General features: G+C 42.5%; 1 protein-coding gene and 1 long non-coding RNA gene across 4 annotated transcripts in view; one reads left to right on the top strand and one right to left on the bottom strand.

Annotated features, from left to right (window-relative positions):
* Positions 1-21,594, bottom strand: part of DIS3L2 (DIS3 like 3'-5' exoribonuclease 2) — a 445,122-nt gene that overhangs the window by 368,794 nt on the left and 54,734 nt on the right. For all 3 annotated transcript variants that reach the window (XM_077290198.1, XM_077290196.1, XM_077290197.1), the window contains one exon: positions 8,045-8,146. In XM_077290198.1, the coding sequence (XP_077146313.1) occupies positions 8,045-8,146 (102 nt within the window). The remainder of the gene's footprint in view (positions 1-8,044; positions 8,147-21,594) is intronic.
* Positions 1-21,594, top strand: part of LOC143808007 (uncharacterized) — a 38,984-nt gene that overhangs the window by 13,094 nt on the left and 4,296 nt on the right. The gene's annotated exons all lie outside the window — the stretch shown is intronic.

Here is a 21,594-nt window from a genome sequence, read left to right as displayed (position 1 = left end):
ACATCAGCACAATTTTGGAAACATATTTTTTTTGTTAGGGAGTTATAAGGGTTAAAAGTTGACCAGCAATTTCTCATTTTTGCAACAAAATTTGCAAAACCATTTTTTTAACGGACCACCTCACACTTGAAGTGACTTTGAAGGGTCTATGACAGAAAATGCCCAAAAGTGACACCATTCTAAAAACTGCACCCCTCAAGGTACTCAAAACCACATTCAAAAAGTTTATTAACCCTTCAGGTGCTTCACAGGAATTTTTGGAATGTTTAAAAAAAATTGAGCATTCAACTTTTTTTTCACAAAATTTTTACTTCAGATCCAATTTGTTTTATTTTACCAAGGGTAACAGGAGAAATTGGACCACAAAAGTCGTTGTACAATTTCTCCTGAGTACACCGATACCTCACATGTTGGGGTAAACCAATGTTTGGGCACATGGCAGAGCTCGGAAGGGAAGGAGCGCCATTTGACTTTTCAATGCAAGATTTGCTGGAATTGAGATCGGAACCCATGTCGCGATTGGAGAGCCCCTGACGTGCCTAAACAGTGGAAACCCCCACAAGTGACACCATTTTGGAAAGTAGACCCTCTAAGGAACTAATCTAATTGTGTGGTGAGCACTTTGAACCTCCAAGTGCTTCACAGAAGTTTATAATGTAGAGCCGTAAAAAAAAATTCATATTAATTTTCACAAAAAAATGATTTTTGCCCCAAATTTTTTATTTTCCCAAGGGTAACAGGATAAATTGGACCCCAAAGGTTGTTGTGCAATTTGTCCTGAGTACGCTGATATTTCATATATGGGGATAAACCACTGTTTGAGCGCATGGCAGAGCTCGGAAGGGAAGGAGCGCCGTTTGACTTTTCAATGCAAAATTGGCTGGAATTGAGATCAGAACCCATGTCGCGCTTGGAGAGCCCCTGACGTGCCTAAACAGTGGAAACCCCCCACAAGTGACCCCATTTTGGAAAGAAGACCCCCTAAGGAACTTATCTAGATGTGTGGTGAGCACTTTTAACCCCCAATTGTTTCACTAAAGTTTAGAATGTAGCGCTGTGAAAATTAAAAAATCATTTTTTCTTTCCACAAAATGATGTTTTAGCCTGCAAATTTTTTTTCTCCCAAGGGTAACAGGAGAAATCGGACCACAAAAGTTATTGTCCAATTTGTCCTGAGTACGCTGATACCCCATATATGGGGGGGAATCACTGTTTGGGCGCACGGCAGAGCTCGGAAGGGAAGGAGCGCCGTTTGAAATGCAGACTTAGATGGATTGGTCTGCAGGCGTCATGTTGCATTTGCAGAGCCCCTGATGTACCTAAACAGTAGAAACCCCCCACAAGTGACCCCATATTGGAAACTAGACCCCCCAAGGAACTTATCTAGATGTGTTGTGAGAACTTTGAACCAACAAGTGTTTCACTACAGTTTATAACGCAGAGCCGTGAAAATAAAAAATATTTTTTTTTTCCACGAAAATGATATTTTAGCCCCCACATTTTTATTTTCCCAAGGGTATCGGGAGAAATTGGACCACAAAAGTTGTTGTCCAATTTGTCCTGAGAACGCTGATACCCCATATGTTGGGGGGAACCACTGTTTGGGCGCACAGGAGAACTCGGAAGGGAAGGAGCACTGTTTTAGTTTTTCAAAGCAGAATTGGCTGGAATTGAGATCGGACGCCATGTCGCGTTTGGAGAGCCCCTGATGTGCCTAAACAGTGGAAACTCCCCAATTCTAACTGAAATCCTAACCCCAACCTTAACCCCAGCCCTAACCCTAGCCCTAACCCCAACCCTAACCCTAGCCCTAACCCTAGCCCTAATGGGAAAATGGAAATGCATACATTTTTTTAAATTTTATTATTTTTCCCTAACTAAGGGGGTGATGAAGGGGGGTTTGATTTACTTTTATAGCGTTTTTTGGTGGATTTTTATGGTTGGCAGCCATCACACACTAAAAGACGCTTTTTATTGCAAAAAATAGTTTTTGCATCACCACATTTTGAGAGCTATAATTTATCCATATTTTGGCCCACAGAGTCATGTGAGATCTTGTTTTTTGCGGGACGAGTTGACATTTTTATTGGTACCATTTTCGGGCACATGACATTTTTTGATCGCTTTTTATTCCGATTTTTGGGAGGCGGAATGAACAAAAACTAGCAATTCCTGAAATTCATTTAGGGGGGGCGTTTATACCATTCCACGTGTGGTAAAATTGATAAAGCAGCTTTATTCTTCAGGTCAGTACGATTACAGCGATACCTCATTTATGTAATTTTTTTATGTTTTGGCGCTTTTACACAATAAAAACTATTTTATATAAAAAAATAATTGTTTTTGCATTGCTTTATTCTGAGAGCTATAACTTTTTTTATTTTTCTGCTGATGATGCTGTATGGCAGCTTTTTTTTTGCGGGACAAGATGACGTTTTCAGCGGTACCATGGTTATTTATATCCGTCTTTTTGATCGCGTGTTATTCCACATTTTGTTCGCCTGTATGATAATAAAGCGTTGTTTTTTGCCTTGTTTTTTATTTTTATTTTTTGCGGTGTTCACTGAAGGGGTTAACTAGTGGGATAGTTTTATAGAGCGGGTCGTTACGGACGCGGCGATACCAAATATGTGTACTTTTGTTTTTTTTTATTTACATAAATAAATGGATTTATTGGGAAATGTTTTTTTTTCTTTATTTGGGGATTTTTTTATTTTATTTTTATACATCCTATTTTTTTTTTTATTTTTTTTTTACTTTCTACTATTGTCCCAGGGTGGGACATCACTGTTTTGGATCAGATCGTTGATCTGACAGTGTGCATAGCACTGTCAGATCAACGATCTGACAGGCACGGTCCAGAGCCTTGCCGGCGCCTGCTATTAGAAACTCTCAGCAGGCGCCGGCAAGTCAGGTGATTTCATGACCCGGAAGGAGTCCCGCGGCCATCTTCGATCCGGGGACTCCTTCCGGATCACCGGAGCAGCGCGATCTCATCGCGTTGCTCCGGTGGGAGAGTGCAGGGAGCCCCCGTCCCTGCGCGATCCCCCTCTATGCCGCTGTCACTACTGACAGCGGCATCAGAGGGGTTAAATGCCCGCGATCGGCACTAGCGCCGATCGTGGGCATTGCTGCGGGGTGTCAGCTGTCATATACAGCTGACACCCGCACCCGATCACCGCGGTGCTCAGCGCGAGACCGCGGTGATCGATGCGCCGTACTAGTACTGCGGCTGGCACAAATGCAGTTCCGGCAGCGCAGTACTAGTACGGCGCATGTCGCGAAGGGGTTAATAAATGCACAAGTTTATGTTAATATTTTGGACACTTTTCTTATCCCAATTGAAAGGATGTTTGGGGATGATGAAATCATTTTTTAGGATAATAATGCATGCTGCCAGAGCAAAAATTGTGAAAACTTTCCTTGAAAAAAAGACAAGGTCAATGTCATGGCCTGCAAATAGTCCGGATCTCAATCCAACTGAAAATCTTTGGAGGAAGTTGAAGAAAATGGTCCATGACAAGGCTCCAACCTGCAAAGCTGATCTGGCAACAGCAATCAGAGAAAGTTGGAGCCAGATTGATGAAGAGTACTGTTTGACACTCATTAAGTCCATGCCTCAGAGACTGCAAGCTGTTATAAAAGCTAGAGGTGGTGCAACAAAATACTAGTGATGTGTTTGAGTGTTTTTTTGTTTGTTTTTCATGACGAATTTTTTCCTCAGAATTGAGTGATTCCATAATTTTTCCCCTATGCTTGGCTAAAAAAAAGTAACCATTACTGACTACCACATTTTTTGTTCTTGATTTCTTTTAGTGTTTCTTAAAGCCAGAAAGTTGCCATTAGAAATGACTTTAGTTTTGTGCCATGTCTGTGATCTGCTTTTTTTCCTACAAAATTAAACAACTGAATGAACATCCTCAAAGGCCGGTGATTCCATAATTTTTGCCAGGGGTTGTATATATACACATTTTTGAATTCTTTAATTGGTGCAGTTTTTAAATTGGGGCCTTGTTTGGGTTTTGTAACATAGGCCTTTTAAATTTCATCAAATCAAAATGGTCCTTTTAAAGTTTGGAAATTTCGATGAAACATAGTTATTGTTCTTTAGTCTCACATTGTATCAAAATAAAAGGACGTTTTTAAAATTATGCCAACATAAGGTAGATGTATAATGTAATTTAATAACTATTGCATGGTGTGACTAAATGTTATGTCCTTATCCCCTTCACGACAGGGCCAATTTCCATTTATGGCTTTTTTTTCCATTCTTATCAGAGCCATAAATTTTATTTTTTTGACCAGACATATGGGGGCTTGTTTTTTGTGGGACGAGTTGTAGGTTTGAATGACACTATTCTTTTGGAAAATTCTAAGTGGGTATAAATTGTGAGGGAAAAAAAAAATGATATTCTGACATGGTTTTTTTGGGAAATGTTTTTACAGTATACATACACACACACACCAAGCGCATATCACCCCTCTTGCCCCCTTAAAAGTTTAAATATTAATAAAAAAAAGCACATGTGGTATCGCCGTGTTTAGAAAACTCCTATCAATTAACATATACAAAAAATTAACTTTATAGGTATATGCCATAAGCAAAAAAAAAAAAAAAAAAATCAAGAACACTTCAAATGCATTTTTTGCTACCAGCAATTCCCAAAAAAAATGCTGCAACAAGTGATCATGGAAAAAAAAAAAAAGTTGCCTTGACAAAAAAAAAAAAAAAAAAAAAAAGCCCTCACACAGCTCTATCAACAAAAATAAAAACGTTACAGGTCTCGGAAAATGGAGACAACCTCTCAAATATTTTTTTTAAACTTGACTTTTTTCACCCTTAAAATAGGAAAAAACTGGACACGTTTGGTATTGCTTCAATTGTACTGATGAGCAGAATCCTATTGAACTGTAATTTTTACTACAAAAATTTACACCGTAAAAACATTTCCCAAAAAACTGTCAGAATTTCTTTTTTTTTTCCCCACAAATTATACCCACTTAGAATTTTCCAAAAGAATTTATGGCCCTGAGAAGAATGGTGGGGGGAAGAAAGAAAAAAAAAAAGGAAATTGGCCCTGTCGTGAAGGGGATAAGGACATAACCTTTAGTCACACCACGCAATAGTTATTAAATAACATTATACATCTACCTTATATGTTGGCATAATTTTTAAAACATCCTTTTATTTTGATACAATGTGAGACAAAAGAACAATAACTATACTTCATCAAAATTTCCAAACTTTCTTTTTAAAAGGACCATTTCACTTGATGAGACTTTGAAAGGCCTATGTTCTAAAACCCAAACAAGACCCCAATTTAAAAACGGCACCAATTAAAGAATTAAAAACATATATGGGAAGTTTAACCCTACAGATACTTCACAGAAATTAATGTGAAGGAAAGTATGAATTACATTTTTTTTATCTTCAAAATTGTTGCTTTAGACTTAAAGTTGTCATTTTTACAAGGCTAATAGGATAAAAAAAAAAGATCAACCTCACAAATTCTTACATAATTTAATTGCATTGCAAGACTTAAAAGTCTCCTCATCTTGGCATGTTAGGCTTGACATGTCACTCTCCGCAAGGAGAAACGTTACCCTTCGGATCTCGGTCAGACACCTCTCCCCCAGCCAAAACAGATCTCACACTTTGCACTGACTGGCAGTAACCGGAAAAACAGTATCTGCAAACTGAGATTTTGCTTTATATTTTATTGTCATGTGACAAGGCTCGTTAAGAGTGGTGACATTGACTTTTAGGATAGCTACTGTCAATAGGTGGTATTATAGTTCTAGTCCTCTTCCTTTCTGAAGAGACAATTTACATAACTTCACAAATCCAATAATAACCGATATGTGGTCAAAACTACTGCTTGGACATGACAAGATGCCAAAGAGAAGGTGCGCTATTTAAGTGCTGGAGTGCAAATTTTGCTTGAAGAGATTGTGTGTGCCATACCACATTCAGAGCTCTTAAGATGCCAGAACAGCAGAAATCCAACACAAGTGATCCCATTATGGAAACTACACCTCAAGCAATTCATCTAGGGCCTCTGTTAGACCTCAGTTTTGCATAACATGGCCCACAGGAAGGATGCGGCCTGATAAAGGGGTATGTTGCGACCTGCAGGCGTCTGCCAGAATCTCATCATGGCATCTGTACTACAGGTACTAAAGGGATGGGAACGAAACCAATAAGAAAAGATATCAATAAGTTACCTGTATGTAAATGTTATTTGTGATACGGCTTGCGTCTCAGTTTAGTAGTTCCTGTATGCTCAGCCGCCTGACAATGGCTAGTAACAACTCCCAGCATCTCCTTACCATTGTTAAGGACATTCTGGGAATTGTGGGTTCATGCAACACAATTATATAAGGGGCTGACCTGACATTAAAATTGATAGCTGAACTAAACTTGGTGTTGTATACATGTACCGACAGCAGTTCTAGGGATCCATTCTCGCACCGACAGTGGTTCTGAAGCTGCACTCATGTGCTAATGGTGGTTCTGATCTTTCACACATGTAGCAATCCAGAATGTGCTTCATGGCCATGTTAAAGCTTAAAAATTCTCAATACTTTGAGATTATGATGAGAATTGAGAGTTTCCGCTTCAAAGATTCAGTTGTAATTAGCGTGTGATTTTTTTGGGAACAGAAACCAAATATAAGCAATCCAATTCCTCCTCAAATACTCAAAACTTGATTCTTCTGGTGTATTAATGTACTGATAGTGGTTCTGGTTATGTATTCATGCAAGTACCATTTATATTATTGTGGGGGGTACTTAGGCTTGATTTAATATGGCAATAAAGACCTTGGACCAAAAAATGTTGCACACCCCTGGTATAGGCAATGATACATGCTCCTTTAATTGTGTAGACATGCGAGTACTGCATCCAACCACTGGCCACCTTAATATATAGGTTAGTTCTGTGGACAGTGACTACTGGCTGTGAGTTACATGACTGTCCTTGCTGCTGCAACAAGAAGAAAAAAAAATTGAAAACACCAATAACCCTTTAATAGCCAATTAGGAATATAACCTGATACTTTATATAAGGATGGCTGGTTTTTACAATGGATACCTACCATAGAATACTCAATTGTACTAGCAAAGAGCAGTAAACAAATGGAACCAAAAAAAGATACACTCAGATGAAGAACACTGGCAGCTCACATCAACAGCAATGCTATGACTACAAGAAATCATTTCAAGACTTCCGACCATAATAATTTCTATAGTTCTCTACAGAATGCTCATTGATAGAAGGCCATTGTGTTCTCGCCTTTCATGCAATGCCAGGTATTGTGATATACTGACATTAGCAGTCAAAAGTTTATGAATTCTCTTGTTTGGTCCCTTCAAGTAGAACATGGGACAATGTACTGAGAAGTAAATAAAGACAAACTGTGTAGCGATAATGGTTTGTGGCTCCTGCCTGACATTTCTAAAACCCTGGGTACTTCATCTTTTTTTTAACTGAAGTTCTGATTTTACCAGGTCCATCCGAAATTATATACAGTTTTTGGTAGTTTCCTTCAGCTATATTAGGATTTGTAAGATATAGTGATGCGCAAAATAATAAGCGTGTTTAAAACTGAGAAAAAGCTCAAGCCTTGTAGTAGCATTTATTTCCATATAGACAATGGCACTGGGCAATGCACATTACTAACAAACATGAAGATATCAATTTTTAAATTGCAAAGGAAAGGATTAAAATGTAGCTCAAAAAATAGTGTCTGCATTTTCTTTTGATTCACACATAGTAAAACCAACTAATATGTCTACTAGTGTCAGAATAAGTGGAGATTGATACCAACTGTACTACACAACAGCAAGAATCCAGAGAGGAAGTGGCTCATAAGTTAAAACATATTTCTCCAAGATGACTGGCATCAAACTATAGATGTACCGTGCAAGAAACCGCAACCGGGTAAAACAAAAAATGCTGGATCTTGGAAAAAGGGGCACTGGTTGTAATCAGTTTGTCATCTTATAGTGAAAGACCCTTGTAACAAGTTTAGTCACTACTAACCTTCCATTGCTCACGTGGAAGCAGTTTAACAACCACAATATCACCATTCAGAGCTCTATTTCTGGAAACCACCCCATCAATAAAGATGTCCCTCAGACCATCCTAAAAGAGAAAAAAAAGTTAATTGACAAAACAAATACAGAGTTTTCATTGTACAAAAGAAACAAAAACAAATAAGGTGTACGAAACAGATAGTGCCATGCAGTACAGTGTCACAGCAAACAAATTCAAGTATCTGCCATTATTGATTTTCTAGGTTAGATTAGTGGTTGAACTTTCCTATACATGAAATGGCATTTGTAAGACCAACTATTTAACAGTTAATTAGGAATGGTCACAAATTAGTCAATATGGAAAGTCATTACAGGAAACATTACAATAAAACACTCCCCTTCCACTTTCCTGTATGTCAACTCGCAAAAACCTAGAGCAACCAGATGACAAAATGTGGTTGACGAGAACCACTTAAAATATTATATATCTAGGTACATAACTAACACATTAAGAATTATTATTATTATTTATTATAGCGCCATTTATTCCATGGCGCTTTACATGTGAGGAGGGGTATACATAAAAATCGTAGTTACTTAACCGATAACGGTATTTCTCTGATCCCATGATGGCACCACGGAGAGAGGGGTCCGCCCCCAGGGACAGGAAACCTACAGGTGAAAAAGGGCGTACCTCTCTCCCACATCAGTTGGTTTACAGAGCCTTATACAGAACTTCAGCTGCAACTCAACATTTGCACAAATTAAAACTTAACCATTTTAACTTAACAGAGGCACCGTGACTAAGCTAATGACTAATACATTATAGTGTGCACACCTGTGTGTGAAAAGGGAGGGAATATACGGGTGCCATCATGGGATCAGAGAAATACCGTTATCGGTAAGTAACTATGATTTTCTCTATCCCCCATGATGGCACCACGGAGAGATTTGCATAGATTGTAACCTTTAGGGAGGGACCACTGCCTCTAGAACCCTTCGCCCAAAGGTGAGATCTGAGGAGGTCAAGTCTAAGCGGTAATGTTTGAAAAATGTAGATTGGGAAGACCAAGTGGCAGCTCTACATATCTGTTGTATTGAAGCGCCAGCTCTCTCCGCCCAGGATGATGCCACTGCTCTGGTTGAATGGCTTTTATATTCTCCGGAATGGTTGCCCCACAGGATGAGTAGGATAGAGTGATGGCGTCTCTTATCCACCTCGCCAACGTGGCTTTCGATGCTTTCTGTCCCTTCCGTGGACCTTGGAAGCAGACAAACAGAGCCCTATCCTTCCTGCACTCCCTAGTGGCTGACAGATATTGGACCAGACACCTTTTTACATCTAGGGTATGCAATGTTTTTTCCCCCTCATTTTTGGGGCTGGGACAAAAGGAGGGCAAAGAGATCTCTTGGGTTCTATGAAATTGTGCCGACCTTTTATGGAGGTAAGCCGGGTCAGTCTTAAGAATGACTATCTTCGAGAATCTGAGTAAAGGGTGGGCATGCAGACAGCGCTTCTACAGGTCCTTCTCAAAAAATTAGCATATAGTGTTAAATTTCATTATTTACCATAATGTAATGATTACAATTAAACTTTCATATATTATAGATTCATTATCCACCAACTGAAATTTGTCAGGTCTTTTATTGTTTTAATACTGATGATTTTGGCATACAACTCCTGATAACCCAAAAAACCTGTCTCAATAAATTAGCATATCAAGAAAAGGTTCTCTAAACGACCTATTACCCTAATCTTCTGAATCAACTAAGTAACTCTAAACACATGCAAAAGATACCTGAGGCTTTTAAAAACTCCCTGCCTGGTTCATTACTCAAAACCCCCATCATGGGTAAGACTAGCGACCTGACAGATGTCAAGAAGGCCATCATTGACACCCTCAAGCAAGAGGGTAAGACCCAGAAAGAAATTTCTCAACAAATAGGCTGTTCCCAGAGTGCTGTATCAAGGCACCTCAATGGTAAGTCTGTTGGAAGGAAACAATGTGGCAGAAAACGCTGTACAACGAGAAGAGGTGACCGGACCCTGAGGAAGATTGTGGAGAAGGACCGATTCCAGACCTTGGGGAACCTGAGGAAGCAGTGGACTGAGTCTGGTGTGGAAACATCCAGAGCCACCGTGCACAGGCGTGTGCAGGAAATGGGCTACAGGTGCCGCATTCCCCAGGTAAAGCCACTTTTGAACCATAAACAGCGGCAGAAGCGCCTGACCTGGGCTACAGAGAAGCAGCACTGGACTGTTGCTAAGTGGTCCCAAGTACTTTTTTCTGATGAAAGCAAATTTTGCATGTCATTCGGAAATCAAGGTGCCAGAGTCTGGAGGAAGACTGGGGAGAAGGAAATGCCAAAATGCCTGAAGTCCAGTGCCAAGTACCCACAGTCAGTGATGGTGTGGGGTGCCATGTCAGCTGCTGGTATTGGTCCACTGGGTTTCATCAAGGGCAGGGTCAATGCAGCTAGCTATCAGGAGATTTTGGAGCACTTCATGCTTCCATCGGCTGAAATGCTTTATGGAGATGAAGATTTCATTTTTCAGCACGACCTGGCACCTGCTCACAGTGCCAAAACCACTGGTAAATGGTTTACTGACCATGGTATTATTGTGCTCAATTGGCCTGCCAACTCTCCTGACCTGAACCCCATAGAGAATCTGTGGGATATTGTGAAGAGAAAGTTGAGAGACGCAAGACCCAACACTCTGGATGAGCTTAAGGCCGCTATTGAAGCATCCTGGGCCTCCATAACATCTCAGCAGTGTCACAGGCTGATTGCCTCCATGCCACGCCGCATTGAAGCAGTCATTTCTGCCAAAGGATTCCCGACCAAGTATTGAGTGCATAACTGAACATTATTATTTGATGTTTTTTTTGTTTGTTATTAAAAAACACTTTTATTTGATTGGCCGGGTGAAATATGCTAATTTATTGAGACAGGTTTTTTGGGTTATCAGGAGTTGTATGCCAAAATCATCAGTATTAAAACAATAAAAGACCTGACAAATTTAAGTTGGTGGATAATGAATCTATAATATATGAAAGTTTAATTGTAATCATTACATTATGGTAAATAATGAAATTTAACACTATATGCTAATTTTTTGAGAAGGACCTGTATATCGCTAACGCGACGGGCCGAGGTTAAGGCTACCAGGAGTGTGGTTTTTAGAGATAAAATTTTTAAAGGAGCGTCTGCCAGGGGCTCAAAGGGAGGTTTGGTTAGAGCATTTAGAACAAGGTTTAGATCCCAGGGAGGAGAAGTATGGAGGGGAATAGGCCTGGACCTACTTGAAGCTCTAATGAACCTCATGATCCAGCGATTTCTGGCTAGATCATGGTTGTACAAAGCCCCCAAGGCTGCTACTTGAACCTTTAGAGTGTTTGTAGCTAGACCTTTTTCCAGTCCCTTCTGCAGGAACTCAAGGATTTTCTGTATTGGGATTTCCCCTGTTGGGTCTGCGCCGGATACTGACATGAATTTTTTCCACACTTTCCCATATATTTTGGTGGTTACAAGTTTCCTACTCTGTAATAGAGTGGATACTAGATTGGGGGAGAAACCCTTATCGCTTAGTAGCTTCCTTTCAAAAGCCAAGCTGTCATGTGTAGGCTCTTTACATTGGGGTGGAAAACTGGTCCCTGGGATAACAGGTTCGGAGTGTCTGGTAGGACCCAAGGGCTTGATATGAACATTTTTCTTAGCCACGAAAACCATATTCTGCGGGGCCAGAATGGAGCTATTACTATCACTGTTGCTCCGTCCTCCCGAATCTTCCTCAGCACTAAGGGAATGAGGGATATTGGAGGGAACTCGTAAGCGAGACGATAGTTCCAGGGAATTGTGAAGGCGTCTAGCGCTACTGGGCCCCCCCAGGGATCGATTGAGCAGAATGTGTCTACTTTCTGGTTTTGACTGTTCGCAAACAGGTCTATTTCTGGATGTCCCCAACGTTTTATGATCTGGTTGAACACTGATTGTTTTAGCTCCCACTCCCCTTGTTTTAAGCATGTCCTGCTCAAGAAATCTGCAGTTCGGTTTTTTGAACCTTTTATGTGGAGAGCTGTCAGGGATTTTAGATTGTGTTCTGCTATGTGGAATATGGATTGGGTTACCCTCATTAATGCTCGAGACCTGGTGCCCACTTGGTGGTTTAGGTATCCTACCACTACCTGGTTGTCCGAAAAGATTTTTACATGATGGGAGCAAATGAGCTTTAGAAAGTGCGTTAGGGCCAGTTTTACCGCTAACAGTTCTTTCATGTTTGAAGAGGCTAGCTGTTGATTTTGGCTCCAATTCCCCTGTGCCACTTGATCGTCTATGTGTGCTCCCCACCCCCAGGGGCTTGCATCCGTCGTTAGGATTTTTTCCGTCGGTAGTGCCCAAGGAACCCCTTTGGTTAAATTCACTGGGTCTGCCCACCATAGTAGGGAGTGTATCGTGTTTGACGAGATACTTAATCGACCGTCTAAATTTCCGCGCAGACACATGCTTGAATCTAATGTTTCCCATTGCAGGTCCCGGGTGTGACATTGTGCCCACTGTACTGCCGGGATACAGGCGGTCATAGATCCCAGCAGGGACATCGCTTTTCTTAAGAGTAGTGACCGGGAATGTTGTCATCTGTAACACTATCTGTCATTTTTTGGATCTTCCCCTGTGGAAGATAGCATTTCTGCGTGGTCAAGTCTAGGACTATCCCTAAGTACTCCTGTACCTGGGTTGGCACGATTCTGGATTTGGGTATGTTCAGTAGCCAACCTAGACTCGTCAGTGAAGCCATGACCATCTCCAACTGTTTGCAATGTTGGGATGAAGTTCCTATCACCAAGAGATCGTCCAGATAGGGAACTATTAGGACATTCTGTTCCCGTATGTGGGCCATTACCTCTGACATTATTTTTGTGAATACCCGTGGTGCGATGGCTAACCCGAAGGGGAGAGCCCTGAATTGGTAGTGTTTCACTTCCCCCTGGATAGTCACTGCCAGTCTGAGGTATTTTTGATGGTCGTTGTGGATAGGCACATGGTAATACGCGTCTCGTAAATCTAGAACAGTCATGAAGCACAAGGGAAAGAGCATCTTTACACAAGATTTTATTGTCTCCATTTTGAAATGTTGAATCTCGAGGAAATTGTTTAATCTTTTGAGATTTATGATCGCCCTGTGCGATCCGTCCGGTTTCCTGCGAAGGAAGTGGGGAGAGTAGAAGCCCACACCTTTCTCCTGGTAGGGGACTTCTTGTAACACTCCCTTCTGAATTAAGTTAAAAATCTCTTCCTGAAGAGCTGACTGTTCGTGTGATTGTCTCTGAGGTGTTATCATGAAGGAATTGCCGGGAGGGGTGTGGAATTTCAGTTTGAGACCTTCTCTTATTATGCTTAGTATCCAGGTACTGTTTGAAATTTTTTCCCCAGGCTGGAAGAAAACAGGTCAATCTCCCTCCAACCCGGGGAATACGTTAATTGTGATTTTTTATTGTCGGGGGGGGGGGGGGGGGGGGGTTTGTTGAATATGAAGCCTTTGTTCTTATTTCTTCTGTCCTCCCAACCATCTTTGCTCCCTTTTGGGGGTTTCCTCCGCATGAACTTTCTGCTCCGAAAAGGACGCCTGTAAGACTGATTGGGGAACCCGGGAAAAGATTTTTTCTTATCCTCGGCTTTGTCTAAGATGTCATCTAATGTTAACCCAAATAAGAACTCGCCTTCACATGGTATTGAGCATAATTTGGTTTGTTTGTTTGCAAATCCCCTGGCCAGCATTTTAGCCACAGGGCACGTCTTGCGGCGTTTGAGAAGGAAGCTGACCTAGCCGCCAGTCTGGCTGAATCTACTGATGCGTCGGCCAAAAAGGCTGCCACACCTTTCATAACAGACACTGACTTTTGAATTGTCTCTCTTGAGACCTTTTCTTTTAATTGGGAATCTAAGTGCTCGAGCCATACCATTAAAGCGCGGGCAGTACAAGTGGCCGCAATGGCCGGTTTTAATCCACCTCCTGCTGCTTCCCAGGAGTTTTTTAAGAAAGTCTCGGCTTTTTTGTCCATCGGGTCCTTTAAGGTACCCATGTCTTCAAATGGCAGGGCGAATTTTTTAGAGGCCTTTGCTATGGCCACATCCAATTTTGGCGCCTTACTCCAGGATGAGCAGGCTGGGTCGTCGAAGGGGTATTTTCTCTTGGGGGTTAAGAGAACTTTTTTGTCTGGTTTCTTCCATTCTCTTAATTAGAGAGTGAATTTTTTCATTTATTGGGAACGCTCTCCTTTTCTTTTGTTCCAGACCACTGAACATTATATCCTGCGCCGTTTTTTTAGGGCGTTCGTCTACCAGACCCATTGTTGCCCTGACGGCTTTCACGAGGGCGTCGGTCTCTTCGATAGGGAAGCAACTGCGTCCCCCTTCTGAAGATAGCGAAGAGGACTCGGAGGCTGATGAATCACTAGAATCGGATATTTCACTCTCTGACTCGTCCATACTGGATTCAGGGGACCTACTGCTCGTTCTCATAGGGGAGGATATAAGCGGGGACGCGCTGCCCCCTCAGCGTTCTCCTGCCGGCGCCCGCCCACACACATGCTCGCCCTGGCCCAGGCGGCGATGGCGCCAGCGTTTCGGTGGTCCCACGTGTCCGGCGTCTCTCCGCCCAGGACTCCACATACCGGCATCTCGCCTGGGACCCCATGGGACGGTAACCGCCGCTACCCCCATGCACCGCTGTGCAGCGGTACGGAGGCTCTCTCGGTGACCGCCGCCACCTGCCTCCTTCCTCCCTTTTTTTTTTCTTTGGGGAAGGCAGACTTAATCTTCTTCACTGCCTCCCCCTCCTCACTCACCCTCCAGGTCCGCCGACCCCAGCGGTGGTGCTTCAGGGAAGGAAAAAAGGGGGAGAGAAAAACCGATCGACCCAGCCGTGACAGGGCGCCCCCTGCCAGGAACCGAATTAGATCAGCCCCTGGTTTCCACAAAGGATCTTCAGGTACGTGCTGTAGGTTCCCAGTCAGGGACAGGAAACCAACTGATGTGGGAGAGAGGTACGCCCTTTTTCACCTGTAGGTTTCCTGTCCCTGGGGGCGGACCCCTCTCTCCGTGGTGCCATCATGGGGGATAGAGAAAACAAGTACAATCTTGAACAATACAAGTCGCAACTGGTACAGGAGGAGAGAGGACCCTGCCCGCGAGGGCTCACAATCTACAAGGGATGGGTGAGGATACAGTAGGTGAAGATAGAGCTAGTCGTGCAGTGGTTTGGTCGATCGGTGGTTACTGCAGGTTGTAGGCTTGCCGGAAGAGGTAGGTCTTCAGGTTCTTTCTGAAGGTTTCGATGGTAGGTGAGAGTCTAATATGTTGTGGAAGAGAGTTCCAGAGTAAGGGTGATGCGCGAGAGAAATCTTGTATGCGATTGTGGGAAGAGGCGATAAGAGGGGAGTAGAGAAGGAGATGTTGTGAGGATCGGAGGTTGCGTGCATGAAAGTACCGTGAGACGAGGTCACAGATGTATGGAGGAGACAGGTTGTGGATGGCTTTGTATGTCATGGTTAGGCTTTTGTACTGGAGTGTCTGAGTAATGGGGAGCCAGTGAAGGGCTTGACAGAGGGAAGAGGCCGGGGAATAGCGGGGGGACAGGTGGATTAGTCGGGCAGCAGAGTTTAGAATAGATTGGAGGGGTGCAAGAGTGTTAGAGGGGAGGCCACAGAGCAGGAGGTTACAGTAGTCGATGCGGGAGATGATGAGGGCATGGACTAGGGTTTTTGCAGATTCTTGGTTTAGGAATGTACGGATCCGTGAAATATTATTGCGTTGAAGGCGGCAGGAAGTGGAAAGGGCTTGGATATGCGGTTATGGCACAAGTGTAACAAAAGTACATGGTAAACCTGGATTGCTGTATGTTATGTAGTGCTATTACAGTCAAAGTTATTCTACCTTCAAAGCAAATTAGGTTTTGGCAAAACTTACTAGTATTCTGCTGCTTGTTAATGAACAAACAAGTAGGTTCTCCCTACGCAACACAATATTCCACTTTTACAGGGGTTGTTCCCTTTCTGAAACCTCTTTAAATGCACAGCTCGTTTTATCGCAAAAAAAAAAATTCTTTACTTTCTCCAAGTCCAGTGTCTCCATTGTTTGGCTGAAAGGTGATCTGCTGCATAGCCAGACGGCAGCTTCTGTCAGGGTTCCTGAGGAGTTTAAGCCTATTCTTAACGGCTTCCTATTCACAAATATTCTTGAAGCTGCGTGTTGCAACCACCTTCGAACTCCAAAGATTTTCCGGTAAGTATCTCCTAATGCGAGAACTTCATCAACCGGTGCAGAAAAAAAGCCAACCAGGGGCTGCACCAGTTTAGTCAGGTCTCTCGCTATGGCTCCCAGACATCTTTTTAAATGTACTCTCTCAAACTTTCAAGTGAAATCTGGGCCTGGAGTAAGAATTAGATGACCACATGTCGCCACGGCTTACCACATTCCACCCAAGTCCTGCCTTAGCCCCACTTATTTTTACGGAGTTGGCCAAAACTAGCGTGAAAACATCAAAAAGCCCGATATTTACTGCAACCTTGGGTTCTGCAAAAGCCTTGAGACCTTTAAAATGTTTTGTGCCAACACTGATGAATCTGGGCCAAAAAGTTTTTCCATGTAACACCTGGGTACTAGGTGAAACAGTTATGGACAACGCAAATTGAACGCCCACAGCATTCTTATCTTCCATTGAAAATGGGTTGCCCAGTAGTGGTCAACCCCTTTAAAAGCAAATTTAAAGTGCTATAAAAAGCAATGAGAAGACACCAAAATAAAACTAATTTAGTGAGAACTAGTTCTTTACCCAAACTTCATTAAAGATGGCACCTGCAGTACCATAGATGAAGAAATTCCATTGCTGCTCATTTTGTATCAAGAAGCTCTAAAGCTTTGTATTCACTCCTTCCCTCCCTGTTGTGCTCAAATGAGTCTGAAAACAGACACAATTAGTTTTGTGGCGCCCCGAAAATGAAGGAAAATAAAAGCCAGATGCTACAAGTAATGACATGCAAATCACTTGCCAACACATGCCAGGATAAGTTGCTAGGAGGCCTATTTGAGGCCTTGTTAAACTTTCAGGTCTATTTTTTTTTTTAGCATAAGTACAAGTATTAAAAGCAAAAATAAAAATAGAAAATGGATTTCACACAGCCTCACAAAGACTTTAATACAATAGAAGGCTCAGATTCATCAGTAACTTTTTTTTGTCTTTTGTAGTTTCTGGCTTTGCGCTAAATAAAAAAATGCTTTTAAAAATTAACTTTTTTTACATTTTGTTTAGAACAAAAAGTCACATGACCTTTACCTACTTCCTGATATGGCTAATATCAGGGTTTTTTCCCCTGACTTTTCGTTTTTCCCTCCCCTTTGGAGAGCCATAACATTTGTATTTTTCTGTCCATACAAACGTATGAGGGTTTGTACTTCTGAATGCAAAAATGCTGTGAACACACAATTATGACTTTTTGGCAATTGGTTTTGGCAACTAGTCTAGTTTTTTTATTAATAATAATAATAATAATAATAATAATAATAATATTAGGTACAAACTCAATAAAAAAAAAACAAAAAACTGGTTGTGCCCCCCATGCCGAAGCATTGTTAATGCAGCTATTAGATATTGACAGCGGCATTTACCTGGTTAATAGCCTGTTAGAGGCAGATATTCTGGACTGCGTATAGACTAACTTCTGGACAGTGCACAATTGACAGTGCACTGATGTTTTAAAATGTCGATGCAGAGTAAACTTTCACAAGATCATACAGATGAGGGCAAAGCAGTGGCTGTCAGACACATCCAGACATACACAAATAAACCAGAGCTACTGTATACAGATTATGAAGCACTGACCGTGCTTCCTCCCCCAAACCCAGGGTTACGGTAATTTAATTGGCTAGGTGCTGCAGGTTCTTAAGAGATGCAATCAGCTCTGCTCCACAGGCTGGAGGCTGAAATTCCCCCTGTAACTAGGGATAATATGCAGGCTCCAGGATAAGGTAAATCATCAATAGAAATAATTAATTACTATGGACATGTGCTGGCGTGGGCAGGGGGACCTTTTGCATGCTCTGCAGGATTTTAATCCATGGTGCCATAGTGTATTACTAATGGTAATGTTTGAGACTCTGGTCCCAGCTCTCTTCAGGTCATTGAGCAGGTCCTCCTGTGTAGTTATGTGCAGACTCCTGCCCTCTCAGAATCATCCTTACTCCACGTGGAGAGATCCTGCATGGAGCCCCAGACCGAGAAAGATAGTCATCTTGTGTTTCTTCCATTTTCTAATAATTGTGAAAGCAGTTGTTGCCTTCTCACTAAGCTGTTGCCTACTGTCCCGTAGCTCATACCATTGTTGAGCAGGTCTACAATTTTGTCCCCAATGTCCTTAGACCGCTCTTTGATCTTGGCCATGGTGGAGAGTGATTGTGCGTGTGGACAGGTGTCTTTTACACAGGTAATGAGTAGTGATGAGCAAATGTGTGAGTGAAGGGGGGAGGGAAGGGGGCAGGAAAAAGGCCCAGGGTGAAGGAGTTAAGCAATTGGTCATTTTCAGATGATCGTTTCACTTCAAAAGAGTAAGCAGTAATTCCGAAATCCATATTGGACAGGCACAACCTATCAAATGGGACCTGTTACTCAGTTCATGGTTCCTAAAACATTCAGGATAAATATCAGCCAGGTATGTTCTTCTCTGAATCGCTCCAGTGTTTCAGAGATAACAGTTTGAAGAGCTGCCTGAGGACTATGGGTTAAGACCTTATTAGTCCACTTTGGCCTCCAGATGACTTCTCCTTGCCCCTCTCGTTGATTGCAATAACTTTCCTATATATCTACTTAAGGACAAATCTGTCAGTCACCTAGAGCGGAGAGAGAAGTCAGGAAGGGGCCACACCAGACTAGTCAGGTCTCTCCCTATAGTCCTCAGCCGGCCCAATTGGTTAATGTTGTAGCTTTTCAGAGAAAACATACCAGGCTCAGATGTATGCAGCATGAATCGAGTGACTGTCCCTTCTGAGTTAAAACGTGATCACCTAAATAGCTTATTTCAGGATAAAATAGGCAAGTGTAAACTAAAGATCTCAATTAAATGCAGTTTTTTTAACCATCAGCCCAATTTGATCCCACATTACAGTCTGGAAAAGCATCTAACTACTGTCTTGAAGAGGAACATTTACAAGTGACTGACATTACCAGGTATATATCAGTTATAGGACAGATTTTGGCACTTTGCATTGGTCAGGCATGGAAGCAGACTGTTCAAAAGACAAGTTATAGACCATTTCAGTGAGCTTTAGAAACAGAATGTTCCTTGAGACTCTGGAAAGCAGAAACAATCAAATTGGGACAAGAGCAGCAGCTGCCTCCCATGACTTGATGCAGAAAGACTGCAGGCCTGTTTTTAGGGGGAGAGGGCCACCACAGGGAACAGATTTTTGCACATGTTTAATTTTTTTTTCTTCTGCACAGCCATGTAAGGTTAGACCGGTAGGCTTTGCAGACTAGCCAGCAACAGTGTCAGACAGAAAATATAAGTAATCATCTAAGCAACACAAAAAACAGCAAGTTTAAAGAGTCCTGTTACCAGATCAGATGAACTGTCCAGTCCAGATCAAGCGTCAATTGACAATATGGGACATCAAAATAGACCATGATTTTACATGATTAATTAATCGTGAACATTTTATCGTCACTTATGATTTAGACAGCTATAGGCAGAACATTCCCTGTTTCCACAGGAAGATGAACTGCTGATCAATTATGACTTTTAATACATAAAAAAAACAGTCAATATTTGCCATCATTGCGAATCATTTGCTCATTGGCTAGGTTTACACAGGGAAAAGAAAAACCCTTCGAGGGGGAATTTTCATGTCCTTATTAAAGGATCTAATCAAATGATTATTGCCTTGTGAGTAATGCTTCAGCGAGATACAAGCAGAGACACAACATGTCCAATAGAGATGAACAGGTTGATCCGCTGAGGATAGAGTTCGGAGTTGAATTTCCTGAAATTCGCAGTTTCACACAAATCAACATTTTGAGATTCACCAAAAGAGAAAAAAAAAAAAAAGGCTTGGGCACACTGCTGAAGCAACAGAGGTCAGACTAATGTCATTGTGTTGCCGTGTGGGATTTCCCATAATGCTCTGCAGGTATAACATCTTAAGGGTCATCATACTTGTACAGTGGTGGTCAGTATCTGGGCCATCACAGATCACTGGTTCCTAGTGGAGCAGTTTATAAATGGGTAGTTTTCCATGTCCAGAATCACAGGCTAAGTCTATCACATGCAGAGTTCCTATGGTAAGTGGGGTCCCCTCTTTCCTGTAGAGTGGGAACGCTTATGGCCAGCAGGATCCTCTCGCTTTTGCATAGTGTAAGCTCTTCTAGTCAACGGGATCCTCTCTCTCGCACAGTGTAAGCTCTTCTGGTCAGCGGGATCCTCTCCCTTTTGTACAGTGTAAGCTCCTCTGGTCAGCGGGATCCTCTCTTGCTCTTGAACAGTCTAAGATCTTATGGACAGTGGGGTCCTCTCATACTATGCAACTTCTTATACTACAGGAGAGAGATAACTCCACTGACTATAAGATCTTATAGTCAGAAGGGTCTACTCTCTCCCTCCTATATAGTGTAAGCTGTTATGATCAACAGGGATCACTCTCCTGCAGAGTGTAAGATCTTGTGGTCAGCAGGATCCGCTCTCCTGCAAAGTGTAAGATCTTGTGCTCAGCAGGATCCCCTCTCCTGCAAAGCGTAAGCTCTTGTGGTCACAGCAGGATCCCCTCTCCTGCAGAGTGTAAGCTCTTGCTGTCAGCAGGATCCTCAACTACATAGTGTAAGCTTTTGTGGTCAGCAGGATCCTCTCTCCTGCAGAGTGTAAGCTCTTGTGCTCAGCAGGATCCCCTCTCCTGCAGAGTGTAAGCTCTTGCTGTGAAGCAGGATCCTCTCCTGCAGAGTGTAAGCTCTTGCTGTCAGCAGGATCCTCTCAACTACATAGTGTAAGCTTTCGTGGTCAGCAGGATCCTCTCTCCTGCAGAGTGTAAGCTCTTGTGGTAGCAGGATCCTCTCTCCTGCAGAGTGGAAGCTCTTGTGGTAGCAGGATCCTCTCTCCTGCAGAGTGTAAGCTCTTGTGGTCAGCAGGATCCTCTCTCCTGCAGAGTGTAAGCTCTTGTGGTCAGCAGGATCCTCTCTCCTGCAGAGTGGAAGCTCTTGTGGTCAGCAGGATCCTCTCTACTGCAGAGTGTAAGCTCTTGTGGTCAGCAGGATCCTCTCTCCTGCAGAGTGTAAGCTCTTGTGGTCAGCAGGATCCTCTCTACTGCAGAGTGTAAGCTCTTGTGGTCAGCAGGATCCTCTCTCCTGCAGAGTGTAAGCTCTTGTGGTCAGCAGGATCCTCTCTCCTGCAGAGTGGAAGCTTTTGTGGTCAGCAGGATCCTCTCTCCTGCAGAGTGTAAGCTCTTGTGGTCAGCAGGATCCTCTCCTGCAGAGTGTAAGCTCTTGTGGTCAGCAGGATCCTCTCAACTACATAGTGT

Source organism: Ranitomeya variabilis, chromosome 2 (genome assembly GCF_051348905.1).
Source record: "Ranitomeya variabilis isolate aRanVar5 chromosome 2, aRanVar5.hap1, whole genome shotgun sequence".
NCBI classification, from domain to species: Eukaryota; Metazoa; Chordata; class Amphibia; order Anura; family Dendrobatidae; genus Ranitomeya; species Ranitomeya variabilis.
The sequence above is the reverse complement of the archived record's forward strand: the minus strand, read 5'-3'. Positions and strand labels throughout refer to the sequence as shown.